The sequence below is a fragment of the Pollachius pollachius genome, assembly GCF_949987615.1.
Source record: "Pollachius pollachius genome assembly, chromosome: 15".
Taxonomy (NCBI): domain Eukaryota; kingdom Metazoa; phylum Chordata; class Actinopteri; order Gadiformes; family Gadidae; genus Pollachius; species Pollachius pollachius.
Window position 1 is genome coordinate 18,473,036 of NC_136948.1, and position 20,555 is coordinate 18,493,590.

The 20,555-nt window shown below is 44.5% G+C and overlaps 1 protein-coding gene across 2 annotated transcripts in view; it reads left to right on the forward strand.

The window, feature by feature from the left end:
• Positions 1–5,867, forward strand: part of LOC307087346 (protein phosphatase 1 regulatory subunit 37) — a 52,022-nt gene extending 46,155 nt beyond the window's left edge. For both annotated transcript variants that reach the window (XM_079752887.1, XM_079752888.1), the window contains one exon: positions 4,912–5,867. In XM_079752887.1, coding sequence (XP_079609013.1) covers positions 4,912–5,064 — 153 coding nt within the window. In that variant the 3' untranslated portion in view covers positions 5,065–5,867. The remainder of the gene's footprint in view (positions 1–4,911) is intronic.
• Positions 5,868–20,555: the final 14,688 nt, after the last annotated feature.

Here is a 20,555-nt window from a genome sequence, read left to right on the forward strand (position 1 = left end):
GCCGTAAGAGATCCTAGTTACTACGCTACTATTAAGGTTACTACATAGTCAAACATTGAATACTTTGCAATCATTTATCTTAAGCCTTGAATCCACATGCACACACACACTCATCTGCACAATGGGTCCGTTATGACATAATTTTGTAGTTATATATTGTTTTCAGGAGTTCATTTAAATTGTATTTCCTACTGAAAAAATAACATGTCACATTAAAGACTTGAAGATTTCTTTGAACCAAAATAAACACACCAAAGGAACTGTTGAATCAACAAATGTATCAATGTTCATCCAAAATTATGTGGTAAAAATATGTTTCACCATTTGTTTTTATGTGCTTTTTATTACTATTTTTATTGGTTTTTAATATAAAAGTAAAACTATCTCTATCTTTGTTTGGAATTCAAACTCAGGTCTCTTAAGTACAATGAGATTCTTTTTTTATTTTCTCTCTGATGCACTTCATCTGTGAAATGGTTTCCCTAACCAATTTAAGGCATGATAGACTCCAACTATTTTAAAACAAAATACCCATTTGATTACAAACGAACGATTGTTAATTTGTGAAAAAAAAATCCCTATTATAACCTAACATTTTTAAGCCATGCAAATTACAAACTATGAATAAAATAAAATAAAGACACTGTATTACGCGGGTTTTGCCTAGTAGGCATGCAAAATGTATTTGTGACAGCTTGCATTGCAATACACAAAACGTATTCCACGTCCATCTATTAGGGGAGTGAGCGCGATTCGATTCATCTCGATACCTGGGCTCCAATACGATACAGTTCAAGTTGAAAATCCATGTGTTTCAGTTGGATGCAGTTCGATACCACTATGTGCAATTTGCTTTACTTTTATTTGTTTGATTTAGGAATGCATAATAACACTAATAATAATAATAATTTAAAAAAGGACTTTGGTTACTTGCCGTTACCATGTGCTGATAAGGGGGATTTGAATAATAAATGGAATTTCAATTGCCACAATAGTAAGAGTTCTTTTAGATTTTGAAGCGACATTTAAATCCAGTAATCAAAAAATAACATTCAATGTCCTTTGGTACATTTGGCATGTAAGCCCACTGTTTTATTTAAATAGGCAAAATCCCTGCTTTTTCATCAGAGGGCCATATCCTAAATCCCCAATGTGTCAACTCATTCGGCGATAGATGATATCCCAATTGACATTTATTTCAATGAAAATCATTGGAGGTCTTCGAGATTGCCACTCTAATTTTAGGGACATTATGTTTTTGTTAAAAACAAGTTCAGAGCTCACGATGTTATTCTGCATATTTAAAGTATTACCCAATAATGGTCCCCCCCGCCAACAAAAGGTAAATTCCCCTTGGACTGTACCATTCTCCTTGGAATGTTACACCCAATACCGGTTGTTCCCTTATTGTATAGGGACGGTGCAGTGCAAAAGGATAAGTTATAAAATATATATTTTTGGTGTGTTTACGTGTGCGACTACATGTGTATACGTCTGTGTCTTGGGCTCGTGCACACGTTTGTGTGTGCACATGTGTGTACTACATAAGACAAGGTAGGCACTGCTCAGTGAAAAGATGACAGAAAAACAAGAGCAAAAGCTTCAAAGAACTTTAAGGCCGGAGGTGGACACATAGTACTGCGTGTGTGTACGTGCATTTGTGTCAGGTGTTTGAGTTTCCTCTACATGGTTCAAAAACATGCATCAGGATTTAAGTTTAGAGAAGATTTAGAATATCTTATCAGTTTATCTCTTGTGGGTATGTGTGTGTGTGTGTGTGTGTGTGTGTGTGTGTGTGTGTGTGTGTGTGTGTGTGTGTGCGTGTTTGAGTATGTGCGTGCGTGCGAGAATATCCAGGTGTACTGACAGACTCACACACACACGCACACACACATATGCAGCAGCATGTGACATGTCTCTCTGTACAAGTGTGTTGACAGGCCTTCCGTAACCCCATTGGCTCCAGTATGTTGTCACTGGCAACTTACACATCCTACACGCATACACACACACACACACACACACACACACTCCAGAAGGCTGTGGCTGTGAACCCTGATCTCCTTGTAAACTCTGGCAGGGGTGGCAAGCCCCCACCACCAGCCCACTCTCCTTTTTCTTTAACACACACACACACACACACACACACACACACACACACACACCCACACTGTAACATGCCCTTCTCCATCCTGGTCCACTCCATCTCCCCCCTGCCCCCACACACACTTCCACCAGAAGGTTGGAGCTCTGTTCTCTCCATGCCACCCCACACACCTCCCACCCCCTCACCTAACCCCCCTAGTGTTGGCACAGGCATCTTGGACGTGAGTGTGCACGTGTGTGTGTGTGTGTGTGTGTGTGTGTGTGTGTGTGTGTGTGTGTGAGAGGAGGCCCGGGGGCTGGCTGCTGCGCGGGGCGAGCTCGCCCTCTGTCACTCACGCAGGGCGGCCCTGTGCAACTGTCACTTCCTGACAGGCCCATAATCAATCTCTTTATTAACTGCTCTGCTGCCGACCGCCCAGCAGAGAGAGAGAGAGAGAGAGACAGAGACAGAGAGAAAAAGAGAGAGGGACAGAGAGAGGGAGAGAGAGAGAGAGGGACAGCGAGAAAAAGAGAGAGGGACAGAGAAAGAGGGAGAGAGGGACAGAGAGAAAAAGAGAGAGAGGGAGAGAGTTGTCGCGTTTGTATCTGTCCTGGTAATGAACCAACTTTGTTGCATCTGTTACTGTCAGTCCTTCGGTGTCGCAGTGGTGTGGTATTGTCAGAGAAGAGTTTCAGCTGTGTGTTGGTAAGGAGGGCTGTCCCCCCACAAACACCTTCATTGCTTATAATAGACTGGATCACTCAACGTTTCCCCTAAAAAGCCTTTATCGTCAGTGTCCCTGCCGCCTCTGCAGTGTGTGTTTAAGTGACCCCCCCTCTGTCCCTACGCTCTTGCTACGCCGAGGTGGATGGGTCGGAGGTCGCTGCCGGGAAAGGTGGAGGCGAAGAGGCGGGGGGGGCAGTGGAGGGGAAGGAATGAGGCACGGTCCTTCGTTTCGGTGACAGTATCACACCGGGCGTACAACAGAGGGGCGGGGGCGGGCCGGGGTGTCGTGCGTCACCCCACCGCCGTGGAGGTGACGGTGTTGGCGGTGATAATTTATGAGGCGGTAAAGTGCATCGCTATTGCTGGCTGGTGGGCCAGCGAGCTGCGGTTTTGGCTGGGCCGGCATCGGGCCCTGCTGGAGACTATAGGGTCGGCCGCCCTCGGGACTCAGCAGGGCCTTTGACTCGCTCCTGTCTTTGGCTTTACTGCATCTGCTTCTTCACTCTGGTCTCCCGCTCAGTTTGCGTTCCAGACTTTATCCGTGTTGACTTTTTGGTTCCATCCATCGCACCCCTCTCTCAGTCACGTGGGTTCCTTATTGTGCGTTGTGCGTCAGGCTGTATGCCCGTTCCAGTTCTAGATTCAGCGTCACAGGACTCACTCTGAATCTTAAGTAAATTCCTTATGTAGGTCATGCGCACCAATTCAATCACTCTATTGTTAATTAAGACCTGAATAGTTGCTGTTTTGTTTGATTTATTAAACGTTTCTAGCTTCTAAAACTGTTTTTTAATTTTTTATATTATATTACCAAAAATATAAAGCCCAAGTTTGTTGGGTGCAAATCCTAAACTAACTAGAAATTGTGTGTTTATCACATAGTGGTTACTTAAAGGGGTAGTTTGGAATTTGGGACATAGGGCCTTATTCCAAAGTTAGCCTTGGTGTTCTTTATCATTGGAGACAGTTTTCAACACATTTCATTCAGTCCATCTAGTTGCAGAGTACGCTTGTGCTAGGCTAGTGCACGGCAACGGGCAATACTAGCCTGCTAATAAAACGCTAATAAAAAGTCTTACCCACTCCACATTACACCCGAGGTAAATCAATTATAATGCCAGACTATAGATGTAAATAGAATAATGTTAGAAATAAATCTAACCTCGCATCGCATGAATCATCGCATTTTGAGGGACTACTTTCTCAGCAGCAGCGGAATTTAACCTAGGTATCAGTCCGCCGCTGCCGTAGTCTACTACCAGGAATATAACACTGCTGCTGAGACACAGCAAGTCCCTCAAAATGCAATGCAATGCAAGGTTGGTTTTATTTCTAACATTAGTCTATCAACATAGAAATTTACATCGACCGTCTGGCGTTATAGTTGATTTGCCTCGGGTGTACTGTGGAGTGGGTAAGTGGGTTTTATTAGCAGTCTAGTATTGCCCGTTGCCGTGCGCTAGCCTAGCACGAGCAAACTCTGCAACTAGAAGGACTGAATGAAAATGTGTTGAAAACTGTCTCCAATGATAATGAACTCCAAGGCTAACTTTGGAATCAGGCCCTATCTCCAAAATTCCGAACTACCATTTTAAGAAATAAGTCTTTACTCTGAAATAATTCGCTTTAAATGTCAGGTTGTATTAAATGTCATCCACATGGGTCACAAATAAATATAATAAATAAAACATTCAACATTCTTAAGAAACATTTCAGGTGACAATGATAAGGAAATGACAGTTATGATGTTGGAGTTAATCATAAGCCAATTATTAGATTCAATAAAAGGTGGGCTTGATATTCCTCCATATTCTTATTCTGCATCCATGTCCCGTGAGAGAAACACACTGACCTTGTTACCAAGGCCTACAGCGAACGCGCCACAAGTCTCTCCATAAACAACTTCAAAATAGGCCCTCCATCTAATTCATCACAGAGGTGCTCCCGTATATTATTAATGTGAGGTAACTAGGGGCGGGAGTTAACTTTGTTCCAAAACGAAGAAGAGATGCTGCTAAGAAGGGATGAAGCAAAGTGTAGTTTTTTATTATTCAATTATCCGGTTTTCATTTGCGTGTGTTTTTCTTTTGAATCCTCAGGACGAGTTCCTGGTGCAGACTCAGAAACGGCTGCGCTCGGAGATTGGTGAACTATGCCTGGCCAATGGCAGCCGAGCCGCAGTCGCCACGGAAACCGCAGAGTCACCACCGGGGGAGCCTCCCGAGGGGCCTGTTGAGGATGTCGTATCGTGACGGGGATGAAACAGAAGGACCCACACACAGGCACACACCCCGGTCCCAGTGCCCCCCCCGGCCCTAAGCAGCTGAGGAGCAGGTCTATGTGGAAAATAATAATAATTCCATTGCAGATAATGATAACCATAAAACTCCAAATCCGGGCTATAAAAGACAGACCACAGCTCCCTAATGAAGCTACGCCCCCCTTCACACACACACACACTCCTCCTCGCTTAATGTCCCTGCTGAGGGCCCCTTGCGCAATTTTACCGTCAAGCAATTTTGCAAGCCCACTTCGAGTGGGAATCACCTCAGAATTAAGAACTACCCTAACCCTCTTCCTCTACCACCTCGCCACGGTAGGAGATGGTGTCTGGGAGGAGGGGGGGTCATGTGTGTAGGTTGCATGAAGTACCACCTTCAAAAAAAGTATTAACTTTGTAGCATGCGATGGTGACGACGTAGAACACGCAACATCCACTTGTACTTGTCAGCCATAGCCTTCAAAAACAGTTTCACAGCTCCCCAACACAACATTGACATTGACTGGTCCTTAGACAACAAGGGTGTGTACATGTTTTAGTGTGCATCAGCATCATATGCTCTTAGAGTTTGTTCAAACCCGGGATATCTCTATTACGGTCTCTCTTTAGCACATGAAAACTCCTTGAGGATGCAGAGTTTGTAGTTCAGCTTTTGTTTAGTCTGTTGAAGTCTGACGAGAAAGGTTGTTGCAGGGTACCACATCGCAGTTGTAAGAAGTGTTTTCCCAAATGTGTTTAGTATTGGTTCATGTTAAACATTCGATGAAGTCTCACTCAGTGACATCCATGATATTATGTATTATTTTGGGTCCTCACCTTGTTTTATCCAATACAAATAAAATGTGATTCTTTGTTTGATAACGGATCATTTTTCCACTAGTCTCTCCCACCTTGGCATTCATGATTCCTTACGTTCCTTTATGCATGTTTTTGTCTGTGTATGTACGGTGCGGCATGCAGACCACAGAATACCATGTAGCCTTTCCCACACCTTGGTAAGCTTCATGCTGACAACACCTTCATCATCATCATCATCATCATCAACACCATAGTTTCCACCCACTAGTCCCCTAATGCCACTTAGTCCCACCACCACCACCACCACCACCCACCTCCTTGTCCTCCTTCATGATGTCCACCAGATGGGGCAGGGCGACTGGCTTCCCAGTCTACCGTAGCCCTGCCAGGCTAGGCCCAGAGCCCAAGGGGGGGTTTGTTCAGCCAGGGCAGTATCTGTCTGGCAGATAAATGGAGATCTCCTCCACCCCCAAGTCCCAGTCTGACCCCCTCCCCCCAGCCTGGCCCTCAACCTGGTACCCTAACCCCAGCCTGGCCCCTCACCCCAGCCTGGCCCTCAACCTGGTACCCTAACCCCAACCTGGCCCCTCACCCCAGCCTGGCCCTCAACCTGGTACCCTAACCCCAACCTGGCCCTCAACCTGGCCCCTCACCCCAGCCTGGCCCTCAACCTGGTACCCTAACCCCAACCTGGCCCTCAACCTGGTACCCTAACCCCAGCCTGGCCCCTCACCCCAGTCTGGCCCTCAACCTGGTACCCTAACCCCAGCCTGGCCCTCAACCTGGTACCCTAACCCCAACCTGGCCCTCAACCTGGCCCCTCACCCCAGCCTGGCCCTCAACCTGGTACCCTAACCCCAACCTGGCCCTCAACCTGTTACCCTAACCCCAGCCTGGCCCCTCACCCCAGCCTGGCCCTCAACCTGGTACCCTAACCCCAACCTGGCCCCCTCTCCCCAGCCTGGCCCTCGACCTGGTACGGTTCTCAGCAAGCACCCAGACCGGTTTTGGCCTTTAAGACAAAAATGTGTCCAAAGTCAAATCCAGTGGCCTCTTTCGTGATGTGAAAAAGTTTCCCCCTCGGATCCCCCCTGGAGGAGCTGAGGCAGGAGCAGCAATGTCGACTGCGGACTGCCAAGCCGCGGTGGCGCTGGCTCAGCCAGGGAGAGTGGCAGATGCGTGGGCAGTGGGAGTAGGATCGGATCCACCAGAGAATTCCCACTCCACTCTGTCATAGTTAAGACGGGCAGGGGGCGCAAAGGCGGAAGGATGCAGCGTACACACATACATGCACGAACCATGCGCTCATACACACACAAACACACACACACAGAAACAAAGCAGTGAAAAAGTTAGCTTTGCTTCCTTCGAGGGTTGTGTTCACATTTTGAGGCCAGAAACTGCAAGGAGGTCTTAGGACAAATGATTGATATCTATGAAGGATATCTAATGACAGCTGTAGTGATACAATGTCACTTCTAAAATACATTTTTGAATGTGATAAAAATAAAAATGACGCCTAAAAAAGGATAAGCACATAATGGTCTTTCTCATTAAACACAACTCCCATCATGTTGAAACCTGTAGTGTGATGCGAATGCATTGATAGAGTTCGGTCTCCTTATAATGAGCAAGATGCGGAGCATGGCACCCCCCATGTTATTGTGGTGTGGCTGTGTGTCCATATTAAAGCCACACTGCTGCCATTAGCTCGCCCACACGTGGTTGTTGATGTTGTGTAACAAGTCGGGGTCTTGCGATGTGTGGTCGAGCAGGTGTTCAGAGAGAGTTTAGTGTTGTAGTCTCCACGCTCTGCGGCGGAGTGTGTTACCAGACAAAAAAAAAACGGAATTAATTTGAGCTGTTTAGTTGTACAGGATAGAGCGGTTGGGGGGGGGGGGGAACCGGCCGTTATCATCATTCATCCTGTAGGCCTGACGTTACGGCTGAGCAATTAGGCGGGACGGTTGTGTACTTAAGTAATGAACAACGCAACAACGCGGGCCGCCTTCAGCGCGCCCATCCATCACCCCCGGGAAAACCCACCCTCTACCCATCCCGATCTCATACGCACGCACACACACACACACGCACACACACACACACACACACACACACACGCACACGCAGCCCAACTTCTTCTACTGAGGGGAGGCGAAGAATAAAGGGAGATACCAAGAGAACCCCCACTTTGCAACCTTCTCTAGCTCCTGCCGCTGATGCTGAACCAAACACACACACAGACTCAAACACACAGACTCTTACACACACACCCACGCACACACACAGACTCACACACACACATGCAGCGCTGCAGAGGCTCTTGGAGGTGACGTCTACCCTCTGGTGTGATAAATTCCTGGCCCAGACCGGCTCCACATCAGTCCCCCCTCCCTCCCTCCCGTGTTTTTTTCTTCCCCCTTGTCAACACGATCCCTTCGTCGATCTGTCCTGAGGAGCCCGCCGCGGCCCCAGCGGGCCCCGCTCCGCCCCACGCTGCATCCTCTTGGCACTCGCGGCCCCCCTGCAAAACCCTACACACACACACACACACACACACAAACCCAGCTGCCAACACCACCACTGCCACAAACATCCGAATGCACACCTAAACCCCACTCTCTGCACACTCACACACACCCACACCCACACATCTAAGCTCACAGTATGCACACTCACACACAACTTCAACTTCTGGTGCATCACCATGCACCAACCACGCTGGCTGGCACCAGATACACTGTCCCCCCCCCACAGAAACATATCTGTTTCACCCTAGACAACACACACTCACACACACACACACACAGAGTATTGAATGGGCCCATGCTAATTCTGGGAGACAATATATGCAGCGGAAAAATAAAAAATAGAAGAAGAATAAAAGTTTGGGAACAGGGAACATGTCAGGGTGGGGTTGTGTGTGTGTGTGTGTGTGTGTGTGTATGTGTTCCCGCCCCAACTGAGCATGAGCAGAGAGGGAGGATGTGCGGTATGTGGCTCCCATTCAATCCTCAGGCAGTAAGACACACACGTACGCACGTAGCCAGTTGATTGTTGAGGTTCAAGTGCATGTGTGTTCTCGTGTGTCTGGCTGTGTGAACTGTGTACACAGAAGAACCAAAGGGGGAACCTGTGAGAACAGAGGGGGATCGAATCGTTGAAGTGTGATCGTTTTTACGGTGGTGGTTTTCTCGTTAGAGATGCTACTAATTGTTCAATTAGTAGCAATGAGTGGAGCAATGCAAGGGAGGCTCAAACTGCGCATTTGAAACAGAACACAAAAAGTGTGCGTTGGATGTACACAGGCCTCTACAACTGCCAGAGGGGTGAGAGAAGGAAGGGGGAACGGGGAGGGTCAGACCAATGTACTATTTCATGACACATGTTACATGAAATAAAGTGAAACTACTCCTCCCCCCCCCCCTTCTTCATTTTTAATCAATGAAAACGTTCCTCTGGGGCCTATAGCACGCAAGAGAGGCGAGCCGAGGATGAATATTGGCAGAATGGAGGATAAAATGTTGTCGTCGTTGAGGGGTGGGGGGACATAATGATGTTCACAAACAGACACCCCGCTGAGACGGAAGCCAAACTGTTCCTAAGCAACAAAACACATTTTCCTTCCACGTGTGCACTCTCAGACAGAGGTTGAGGCTTTCTTTTTTTTTTAAAGAGGCACAGTTTTCAAGGTCCAAAAAAAACGGGGTTAAAACGCTTTATACTTTATGCCCACACATGTGTATTTATACGTGTGTTCGATGGGCTAAGAGATATCCGTTTGTCTTTCACATGTGTCTTAGGAGTACGTGTTGCACACCTCTTTATGCCTGCCTATTTTCCCTACGTGTGTGTGTGTGTGTGTGTGTGTGTGTGTGTGTGTGTGTGTGTGTGTGTGTGTGTGTGTGTGTGTGTGTGTGTGTGTGTGTGTGTGTGTGTGTGTGCGTGTGTGTGTGTGTGCGTGTGTGTATCTAGCTTAGGGAGCTTTGCAGAACAGTGACCAGCATCTGTACGAGTGGATTCCACGGGCCTGAGCTTCCCGAGTCTTCCCTCCCAGACCCGGCGACACCTTGAACAGCCATACCTGGCTTACCGCTGCTAATATGCTGTGTGTTTGCTTTACGATATAGACGACTTCCCTGGGATCACACTAAGCCTCAGGAATACCTTGCAAATCCAGCAATCACCCAGTCGACCCGTGCTGATCAGCAGGCTGAGGCTGCCACCTAGTGGCGCACTTGTGGCATGACACACGGGAGAAGCGGGGCCCGTTGAATGGCGTCTCCGTCCATTTACCACGGTCGTTTTCACCGTCAAGATTTTCTAAAACGCTCATACAACATTACCTCAGACATATGTGAATGCAAAACGATCCCTCAATGCATTCCTGCGATCCCTTTGGTGAAATAGTGATAATGTTCATGTTCTCTCGGTGACAATACTAACATGAATACAATTAACACGTTTTGTGTGGATAAAGACCCATGTTCCAATTGCATTGCTTCAAAATTACTCTGAGGCATAAAGGCATACATTTCATAGTTTGCTTTTTTGTTGGACTGGAACGTGAAGTGACAATCCAAAACCTTAACAAAACACAATCTGTCAAGATGTAATTAGGGTAGGCTAAATGTCTTTTCGTATTGTGATCCACACTGTTTAAATATTTTTTTAGTTTGATTGAGATTGAAAAAGAATATTTTTGTGATATAATTGGATAATTAACATACATTGTTCAATGTGTGTGATATAATTGCATATATTTACAATATATAACATGATCACAGCATTCCCTTGATCTTGATCGCCAATGACTATGGTCTAAATTAGACCATAGTGTGCGGCGATGGACTGATGCTGTGTGCCACACGTGATTGACAGGCAAGATGGATCCCCTGAACCAATCAGGGAAGAGAAGACATGAATGGTGAAATTAAATAATCGGTCTAAAAGTTTGTCTCATACAAAGGCATGCAAGCTGTCATGATCCGCTCCTGGCATTCCATCCTACCGCCGGCTCTGTACTGTCATGATTCGCTCCTGGCTTTCCATCCTACCGCCGGCTCTGTACTGTCATGATCCGCTCCTGGCTTTCCATCCTACTGCCAGCTCTGCCAGTACTTTTCCTGATCAACTGTCTGCCACTCCCTCCTCATCAGTGCAACCACCTTCACCTGTGTTCCCCCACCTGATTTAAGCCCACTCTTTCCACTCAGTCTCTGCCAGATTGTCTTTAGCAGCATGCAAAGCTCTCTAGTATTATTTCCCGGATTGCGTCCTTGGTTTCGACCCTGCTTGTCCCTGACCCGTCCTCGTTGTCCCTACCCTGGAAACCTGAACAGCCTTCTGTCCCTGACCCCTCTGCCTGCTCGCACCTTGTCTGTCTCCAGTTTACTTGGATTTCCTCCCTTGTTTGGACAATAAACTGTTGAACTGTTCCAACGCTGGTCTCAGTCTGTGCTGTTCTTGGGTCCAACCTCACACCCATTACAACAAGCAGTCGACTAATGGTATGGCATTTCTAACAAAAGACACCCCCTTACATCTCAGCTACTTCAGTTAGCTGGCAGTGCCAACCTGCTCTTTAAAGGATACACCCTGACCCAGTTTCTGGACCCAGGCATTTGTCAGACTTGGTCCCCTATAAACCTTTTAACAGCGGTGTAATCCTAGGGCAAGCACAGTGTTGCTGATAACACAAGGGTCCGCTCATTTGTATTTATACCAGTCCACGGTTAGTAGACTAAACCAGGGGTCGGCAACCCTAGGCAAGCGTGCCACCATGCACGTGGCAGCATAATCATTGGCACACAAAAAAAAATCATATTTTTCATTTTATTATTAAGTTTTGACGCACAATGCGGCAGCATAATCATTACTAGAGTTTTTTTGCACTTTATTCTGTTTTGGGCGTTTCCTCCCAATGCAAATATGTTTAAATGCGTTACTGAAAGCAGTGTTCTGAAATGGGATCAATTAATAGTTTTTAAACCTATGTCGTGAGTAATAGACAAGATATTTAAAATATTGTTGCAAGTGGCCTGTATGCATCGCCTTCACATGGTTTTGAAAAGCTGTACAAGTCTTAAAGATATTGATGTGGGTGGTTCCAACATTCTCATATATTCCTGTTTTTTACATTTCTCACAGTGCAAATATGTTTTTGAATGAGTTTCTGAAAGTGGTGTTTTAAGATTGGACATATGTCATAATTTGTAAGCCCATGTTGCAAATTTAACAACAAAAAAAAAAATTTAAATGTTGATGCATGATTGTGGACTATATGGAAATAATACAATTCCAGGGCTTCTGGAAATGTTTTTGGTTGCTGTGTCATAATTCAGCTTAACATTTAATATATTGTTGCTTAAGGCACACTCATTAAAGAGAAAATGTCAAACTGGCATTGCATGTTGAAAAGGTTGCTGACCCCTGGACTAAACTATAGCAAAGATACGTCCTCTACCTGTGCCCTTGTTAAAGCATATAGCACACACAAAATGAGCGTTATGTGTTCGTCCTACGATGACACCTCTGTGAAAATGTTGAATTAGGTTTGAATAACCGGAGGGCAGGGGTGTTCAGGCACGGCCCATGGAATAGTATGGGTGAATGTTATACAATTTTTACCAATACTAATACTAATACCTACTAATACTTATGTAATAATATTATTTCGAAATATTACAAAAAAGTCCACAACATTAGCCTATTCAATTGGCCCTATTTACATGGTTGCCAAATGCATTGGATTTTTTGTTAATATCGTATTTAGTGCAATACCTTAATCATATTGAATAAATTAGTTTTTTTCACTTGTTTCTTTAATACTGTTTATTTTGTTTTAGTGTTTCTAATATACATAAGTAATCTCAAAGACATAAAGCTATGCAGTTTATGTGTGAGTGTATGAACACACCGATTGCTGGTGAAATTGGCTTTGAAATGGCGTGGGAACTAATTGTTTTCTGTGAGAAATTCACCGGAATGCAGGCAATGAAGTGCTCAACAATGTCACACTCGCTCCGACAGTACGCCCTTGGGCTGCGTTGGTAGGTGCTCCATCAAATATATCACCTAGGGGACCAGATTGGGCAGGGCCGGCCCAGTGACAATGAATTAGCAGGTGACCTGCTAACTACATTAGCCAATCAGAGGTTGTGTGTTCAAAAGCGCCTAACTAAAGAGATAGTCTTGATAAGTGCAAACCACTCTACAAATGGTGTTGAGTTTTGTTCAACTTCAGCTTCTTGTTAGCCTGGGAACTAATGAACGAATCTGCGAGCTCGTGTTCTGTTTGTTCTGGCAAGAGTTCCCGATTTGTTGATGTGTGTTTGTAACACCCCTTCGAAATCGGAACCGAAAGAGGTTTGATACTAGTTTGCATCGGTGAATTGGTTTGGGATGTCAAGCTAGGTTCTTATATATCCAATACATATTAACAAAAAATTGCATGTACTCATATTAAATAGCGCTGCACAACCTCGGCTCTATTATTTAGGGCTTCTTAAAATGTCACAACTGAACGTAGTTTCTTTATGAAATTTCCCTGGAGTTCTAGCAAAGACCAAATAAACTAAAATAATCCAGTGTATTTATGAAGCATAAAGTATTGCTTCATTTTTTTTAAATTTTAAGTGAAATATTTTAGAGATGTTTATGTATTAGATGAGACTGAGTTAAGGTCAGGTGGTTAAGGTATAAAGGTAAAGTATAAGGTTAAAGAGTTAAGGTAAAAGGTTAGATAGTTGAGATGTAAGATTATATTTATTGAAAAGTGTACTGACAATTTCAAGCAAAAATATTTCAAACCGCAAGTCCTACAGTTCAGACTATAAAGCTGCTCATCATTGTGAATACAATGATCGACAGCCATTATGGCAGCCCTGCCTCCAGTTATTGCCAGCTGATTACTGAAGTACTGACCTGGGGTGAAGGCACGTCTACTCCCAATCGTGGCTCCAAGATGACCAGGCCAACCTGGGGATCTGCAAGGAGACCTCTTCCTCCAGCCCAGGGAATGCCCTCCCCGTACTACCGCCAACTGGAGGGAGAGGATTTTTCATTAGTGACAACGTTTGATGGGTTGAACTAAGGTCATTACGTTGAGTCATTTGGCAGATGATTTTATAGTCCATCAGGTGAAGCTGAAGGCATTAAATCAATATTACAGAACCTACATAAAGTTCTTCATGACAAAGTAAAAAAAAATAGCAGCAATGGGAATTAAAACAATTTCTAATGACTTCATAGGTGTTTCCTGACATAAATACTAGGGTTATAACCGAGTACTCTAGTCAGTTAATGGTCCAAGAAATGAAGAGTTAGGCATTATGTAACAGTTTTGATACATTTGGTTTTGAAGAGATGGAATTTGATATCTATCACAGTTATCAGCTGGTTCTCTTGTCTCTTGGCACACAAGACTGCAAAACAGCTTCTACCAAAGAGCTGTGACACTACTGAACTCTACCCTCTCCCACACTGATCGTCCCCATCTCATACACACATTGCACTACCGACACTCAAGGAATTTAACCTTTTGAAAACATTTTGTTTTTATATTGTGGATATTGTTGTTTTATATTATATATTTATATTTTATATTTATATAAATGTGTAGCTGGAGGACTGCTCCAATACAATTTTGTTGTTTTGTACAATGACAATTAAGATTATTCATTCATTCGTTCATTCATACTCTGCACCATGGCCCTGTGTCACTGCGTGATCCTCTTCTCTTCCATCTTCACCTGAAAGAAAATAAAGGGACTTTATTGATCCCTGAGAGGACCCGTCACAGAATGACAGGTAGAAATAACAAGGGGTAAATATAGAAAATACAAAATTAAGCAAGCAAGCATCGTGTGACATGCAACCATCTGTATATGACCTATGTAGCATTAGAATACCTTATAAACAAACACATACTTAACAACGCAAAACTAGGCCTGGTAGGCCGGTCAATTTGTCGGCCATGAGGGGCATCTTATCACATTATGTACTCCTTTAGAAGACAAGTAGTGCAGCAAAGGTTGAGTCAACGGCAATTCATATTTAAAGTTTTGTATCTTGCCAGGGTCCACATGGTGGTCTTGAAGCCACTTTACTGTTTCAGGCTATAGTCCATTCCCAACTGGGTTTTAAAGAAAATGTTCAAAATAAGACTTACTAAAACTAAGTAGTAATTATTGATATAAATACATGCCTGCCAAGTTTTGTGTCTCTAGCACATCCAGCTAGCAGAAAATATACAAAAGACAGGAAACTAAGCATAACAAGAACCAAAAAAAAACGTAACCTTATTATTGTAAGGAATAAGCCATCCAATAAATGTAGTTACAATATTATATTTTCGTAATGCCTTATTGAAGCCTCCATTTCTTTTGGATACAATACAACAGTGAAGCATTACCTGTTCTGCTTTGAGAAAAGCTTCTGTTTATTAATTTGTGACAGTATTGTTCAAAATTGTCCTACAGTGGGTCGTGTCACAATGTTGCAAAACAAACTCGCCTAATTTCCCAATGTGGTGATTAAGCCTACGGAAATAATGTTGTTGTTTGGTCACAACCAATTATTCACACTTTGGAGTTGCGAGTGGAAACATAGGAGAGCAAGAAAAGAGAAATAGAGACACACACACACACACACACACACACACACACACACACACACACACACACACACACACACACACACACACACACACACACACACACACACACACACACACACACACACAAAGAAGACGCCATTTGTACGATTTATCCTTTCTGGAAATCACCTAGCCAAATCAAAGCAATTTTGACCGCATGTTGTGTTGAGTTTACCAAGCGAACCCCAAGATCATTACGCAAATTAACTCACTAATTAGCTTTTGACAGTGGATGAATTAGCTGGATGAAAGTGTATGTGAAGCCATGGCTTCACATACACTTTCATCCAGCTTTTTGGAGTAATGGCCGCAATGGAAGCGCACACATAGAGCCACAGGCTCAATGAGGAAAACAACAAATCGGTCTTGATAGGTCTACCCACATAGCTGTTTTGAGAAATGGTTCTGTCACTTTACAATAACTTGCAGCTGTGCCAGATTGGATGTCCTTAGAGTACAGTAATGCATGCTGAGGGTGCGTCAGTCGGCTGCCTCTGACCCATGGGCGTTGTTAGTGATGGCCAAAATAACCTAACAAACATACCACATATACAGTACAGATATAGGCACACGTTAAGGCCCATGGTGAAGACATGTCCCAACGTTAGCGGCCTTCAGATGCTCACACAATGCACACACTCATTCAAATCTATCTGCTGATAACACTCGGCCACAGCCCGGGGTGCTCAAGGCCAGGCAGGTGTTCTCGAGAAACCCCCACACAAGCCTTGACACACACAACTCGCAACACACAATTCGCTAGAAGAAAACACATAAGACTGATACACTCTGAAGGACATTACGCTCATTCGAAGCAGAGCCTCTACGGAGGCGAAGCTCCTGACGACCTCAGCGCTGTTAGGGACTTAGACATTTTCGCTCGATCGATCTCTTACGCTCTATAGCTCAGTATAACCTTTTTCACCTTACTAAATAAATCCGAGGCCCTCGTGCCGACAATTTTATCTCCTCTCCGTCTCAGTTTATCTGTTCAAGTAACTAGGCAGACTATTTTTCCCAACAAAATGGTGACCCCAACGTGATACTTTAAGATTTGGACCGTGACTGGGAAAACCACTGAGGACGTAGAGGAGGACACCCCAGGAGCACGGAGCGCCGGACCGATTCCTGTAGTCTCACCTCGGGCCCAAACAAAAGGTAGGCAGAACCTGTTGATAAAGCCAAACTCTGCATAATTATATAGGAACCACATTAGGAGGTGAGACTCTAAGAACGGTCTGCTACGGGACATCCCACAGGGAGAAATCTAACTGCAACGTAGTGTTAACCTGCCAAAGCCCCACCCTACCAGAAAAGCGTAACAGATCGACTCGTCTTGGGAGGCGGGAAACTCCCTTGACCAGGTAAAGAGCGTAGCGGCCCTTAAGGTCTAAAATACTAACATTAAAAGTAACTCTAAAAGATCCTTATAAGGAGATCTAAAGGGTCCTTATAAGGAGACCTAGAGAACAAATACTAACATTAAAAGTAACTCCAAAAGATCCTTATAAGGAGATCTAAAAGGTCCTTATAAGGAGACCTAGAGAACAAATACTAACATTAAAAGTAACTCTAAAAGATCCTTATAAGGAGTTCTAAAAGGTCCTTATAAGGAGACCTAGAGAACAAATACTAACATTAAAAGTAACTCTAAAAGATCCGTATAAGGAGATCTAAAAGGTCCTTATAAGGAGACCTAGAGAACAAATACTAACATTATCACTAACACTAAAAGGTCTGTATAAGGAGACCTAAAATACTAAAAGGTAATAATAATCAAAATAAATAAATAGATAATAATAATAATAATAATAATATTTTATTAATAAGAATCATAATAAAAACACGAACGAGGTGAGCCCGCGCGACGTGGAATAGGCAGGAAGAGACGAGGGTATTTGCGGTAGCGGACGGACAAATACAGTGACCGACGTAGACAGGGATAGAAAGAGACCTCTCGCCCCCACCTTCACAGAAGGGACTGGCCTCTAGATATTGAGGTGTGGCAGCTGGCCGCACATCTCTTAGCAGACAGTGTGGGTCTGTGTGTTTGTATGAGTGTGGGTGTGTGTGTGTGTGTGTGCGAGTGGGTCATCTGAAATGTATTATTGTTGATTTATTTTGTACTTAAACACAATGAGAAAATAGTAAATGTTCATGTTTAATACAACAATATAATTACATGATATTCCTGAACCTGATTCAAATAGCAGTGCAGTGTGTGTACGTGTGAGTAATAGAGAGAGAGAATCAGAGCGACAGGGTGCGTGTGTATGAGAGGCTGTGTATGTGTGTGTGTGAGAGGTGCACTTTAGCAGATAGAGGAGCAAGTCTCCTGGCTGCCAGTGGAGTGTGGGCGTCTGACTTTATGATCTGCTCATATTAATGTTTGTGTATCGTTGTGTGTACGAGAGAAGCTGTGTGCGTCATTGTGAACGTGCGTTTCAGTGTGTATGTCTCAACGTGTGCTTGTGTGTGCCTTTGTGCAAGTTAGAGAAGCTGTGTGTGCGTCAGTGTGAAAGTGCGTGAACGTGCGTGTATGTCTCAACGTGCGCTTGTGTGTGCGTTTGTGCGAGTGAGAGAAGCTGTGTGCGTTAGTGTGAACGTGCGTGTCAGCGTGTATGTGTCAACATGCGTTTGTGTGTGTGTGTGTGTGTTTGTGCAAGAGAGTGAGAGAAGCTGTGTGCGTCAGTGTGTACGTGCGTGTCAGCGTGTATGTGTCAACGTGTGTTTTGGTGAGAGTGGTTGTGTGAGAGAGAGAGCGAGAGAGATAGACAAGGAGAGCTAAAAGGTAGGACGAGCGAGAGGGACCATTTCCCCCCTTCTAGTCTGTTAGAGGTAGCGATAGACAGCGTGTTCTTCTGAGAGTGGACGGTTGCTTCAGAACCACGGACAGGGACTCCGTATAGTTGTCAGGCCCCGAGATTTTCCCCCCGTATTTGTAGTCCTCCCATTCGATATATTTGCGGTCCCCGTCTGCCTTATTTGCAGTTCTTCCATATTTGTAGTCCCCGTCCCCCATATGTGTAGTCCTCCCATTCGATGCATTTGCGGTCCCCCACCACCATAATTGGAGTTCTTCATAGTCTCTGTAGCCAAGCCCACCCCCTCTCAACACCTCCCACCACTGGTTGATAAGAGAACTATTCCCAGTTCTATCTCAACATCTCCCCCTGTACCACAAGAAGAGGACTATTATAAGTCCCAACTAGGCGACTCCCTGCTTTCCAAGAAGTGTACTACTACTGCTTTCCCCACACCCTGCCCCAGAATCCCCTTAAGTGTCTGCCCCCACCAGGCGAGCCCGAGTTTGCCTTACAATAGGGTAACCCATGGAACAGCCGTTCAGAACCCCACTTGACTTGTACATACTGGAACAGATAGGATCTCATTCGTTCCTATACACCCCCTATTCCCCATCAACCTATTAGGCAGGGACCTGATGGGTTCCCTGCAGATCACGCTGGCCTGCGACTTAGGGAGCACCACCCTTACACACCTAGTTTGTACCCTCAAACACTCTCTCTTGATGATAGTAGTATTCATTTAGTTGAAAGAAGGAGGCCGAACCCCTTTCTATTGTTAGTCAAGTTGAAGGTTTTTTCTTATTGTTCTCTCTTCCCCTCACTCCCTTCCACCCTAAACACCTAGCTACGTGTAAGGACCAGATTGTCCGTTTTAGTATTTGTTTGAGTGTGTGTGTGTGTGAGTGCTGAGATAAGGGGAGCCATTCCCTAGTTAATATCTGCAGAACACGCATGTATTTTGAATATACCATAATTACTGTGTTTTGATTCACCAACATTAATTCTTTTAACAATCTGCAAAAGTTTGCAATTTTTTTTTTTCTAAATGTATTCTATTTTCTCTTCAGGAAGTGGCAATATAAGCAGTGAACACCCACAAACATTACTTCCTTCCAGATTGCTGGGCCCGTCTGTCTGTTTTCGTGTGTTTTGTGTATCATGACAGGAGTGCACTAGACACTGGTTATGTTATGATCATTACTATTAGAGAACCAGGATGGTTAAAATAGACACCGGGATTAACTACTAAAATAATAAGTTCAATTAATAAATAATGTGAATGGTTTTCACCGGTGCACAAGGAGGGAGTTAGGAGCTCAACTACTATAATTCAATTATAATACATTTTTTGAAAATATTTAATCTAATTGGGCAAATTTCTGCACTATTCAGCTGCTACATACAAACATCAGAATAACACTGGATGACATGTTCACGGGTCAACTATTGCCTCCGTTGGAGCGATTGCAATAGATACAATATCGTACCACCAATATGCATGCATGATCTTGTATTCAATAATCAGAACATCCGGATTCCAGAACTGGCAGAGGACCTACCAAGGGAGGGACCGACCCAGGGGTAATCAAGGGAGATCCCTGTATTGGAGTATTAGAGTTACATGGTGATCACAGGATTTAGGGACAATTATCTAGACTCCATAACATCAACAATTAGCCTTTAAAGTTGTCCATAGCGGGGCTTCCGGTTTGAGCATGTAGAAGGAGGACGCAGTTGCTATCAGCTCCGCATTTTTCATAATAATTACTAAGATAACGCCGAATTTTATTTAAACTTTGGTACAGACTACATTGATAGAGTTAAACGGAACAATATTGCACACCGTTACGATGAGCAAGAGTGGACGGATCGGTAAAACCCAGCAGCGAATGACTGATTCATTCCCGGGACTCGAGGACAAGCAGAAAATGTCGTCGACGGGGCCTACACAGTTAACGGCTGAGATGCTAGTCATTGAGCTCCAGAAATTGAGCGAAAGTCTTAAGGAAGATTTCAACGCTGCCTTGTCGGAAGCCATGGCCCCGATACTCCCAACACTCGAATCTATAACCAACACTGTGGCGACTCACACCGCCACCATATCACAGATCGAGAGCACACTGTCTTCCCACTCAGATGACATCGTTAGCCTGCAGCAAGACGTGGCGACCTTGAAGAACCAGCTAGCCTCCGTGTCGG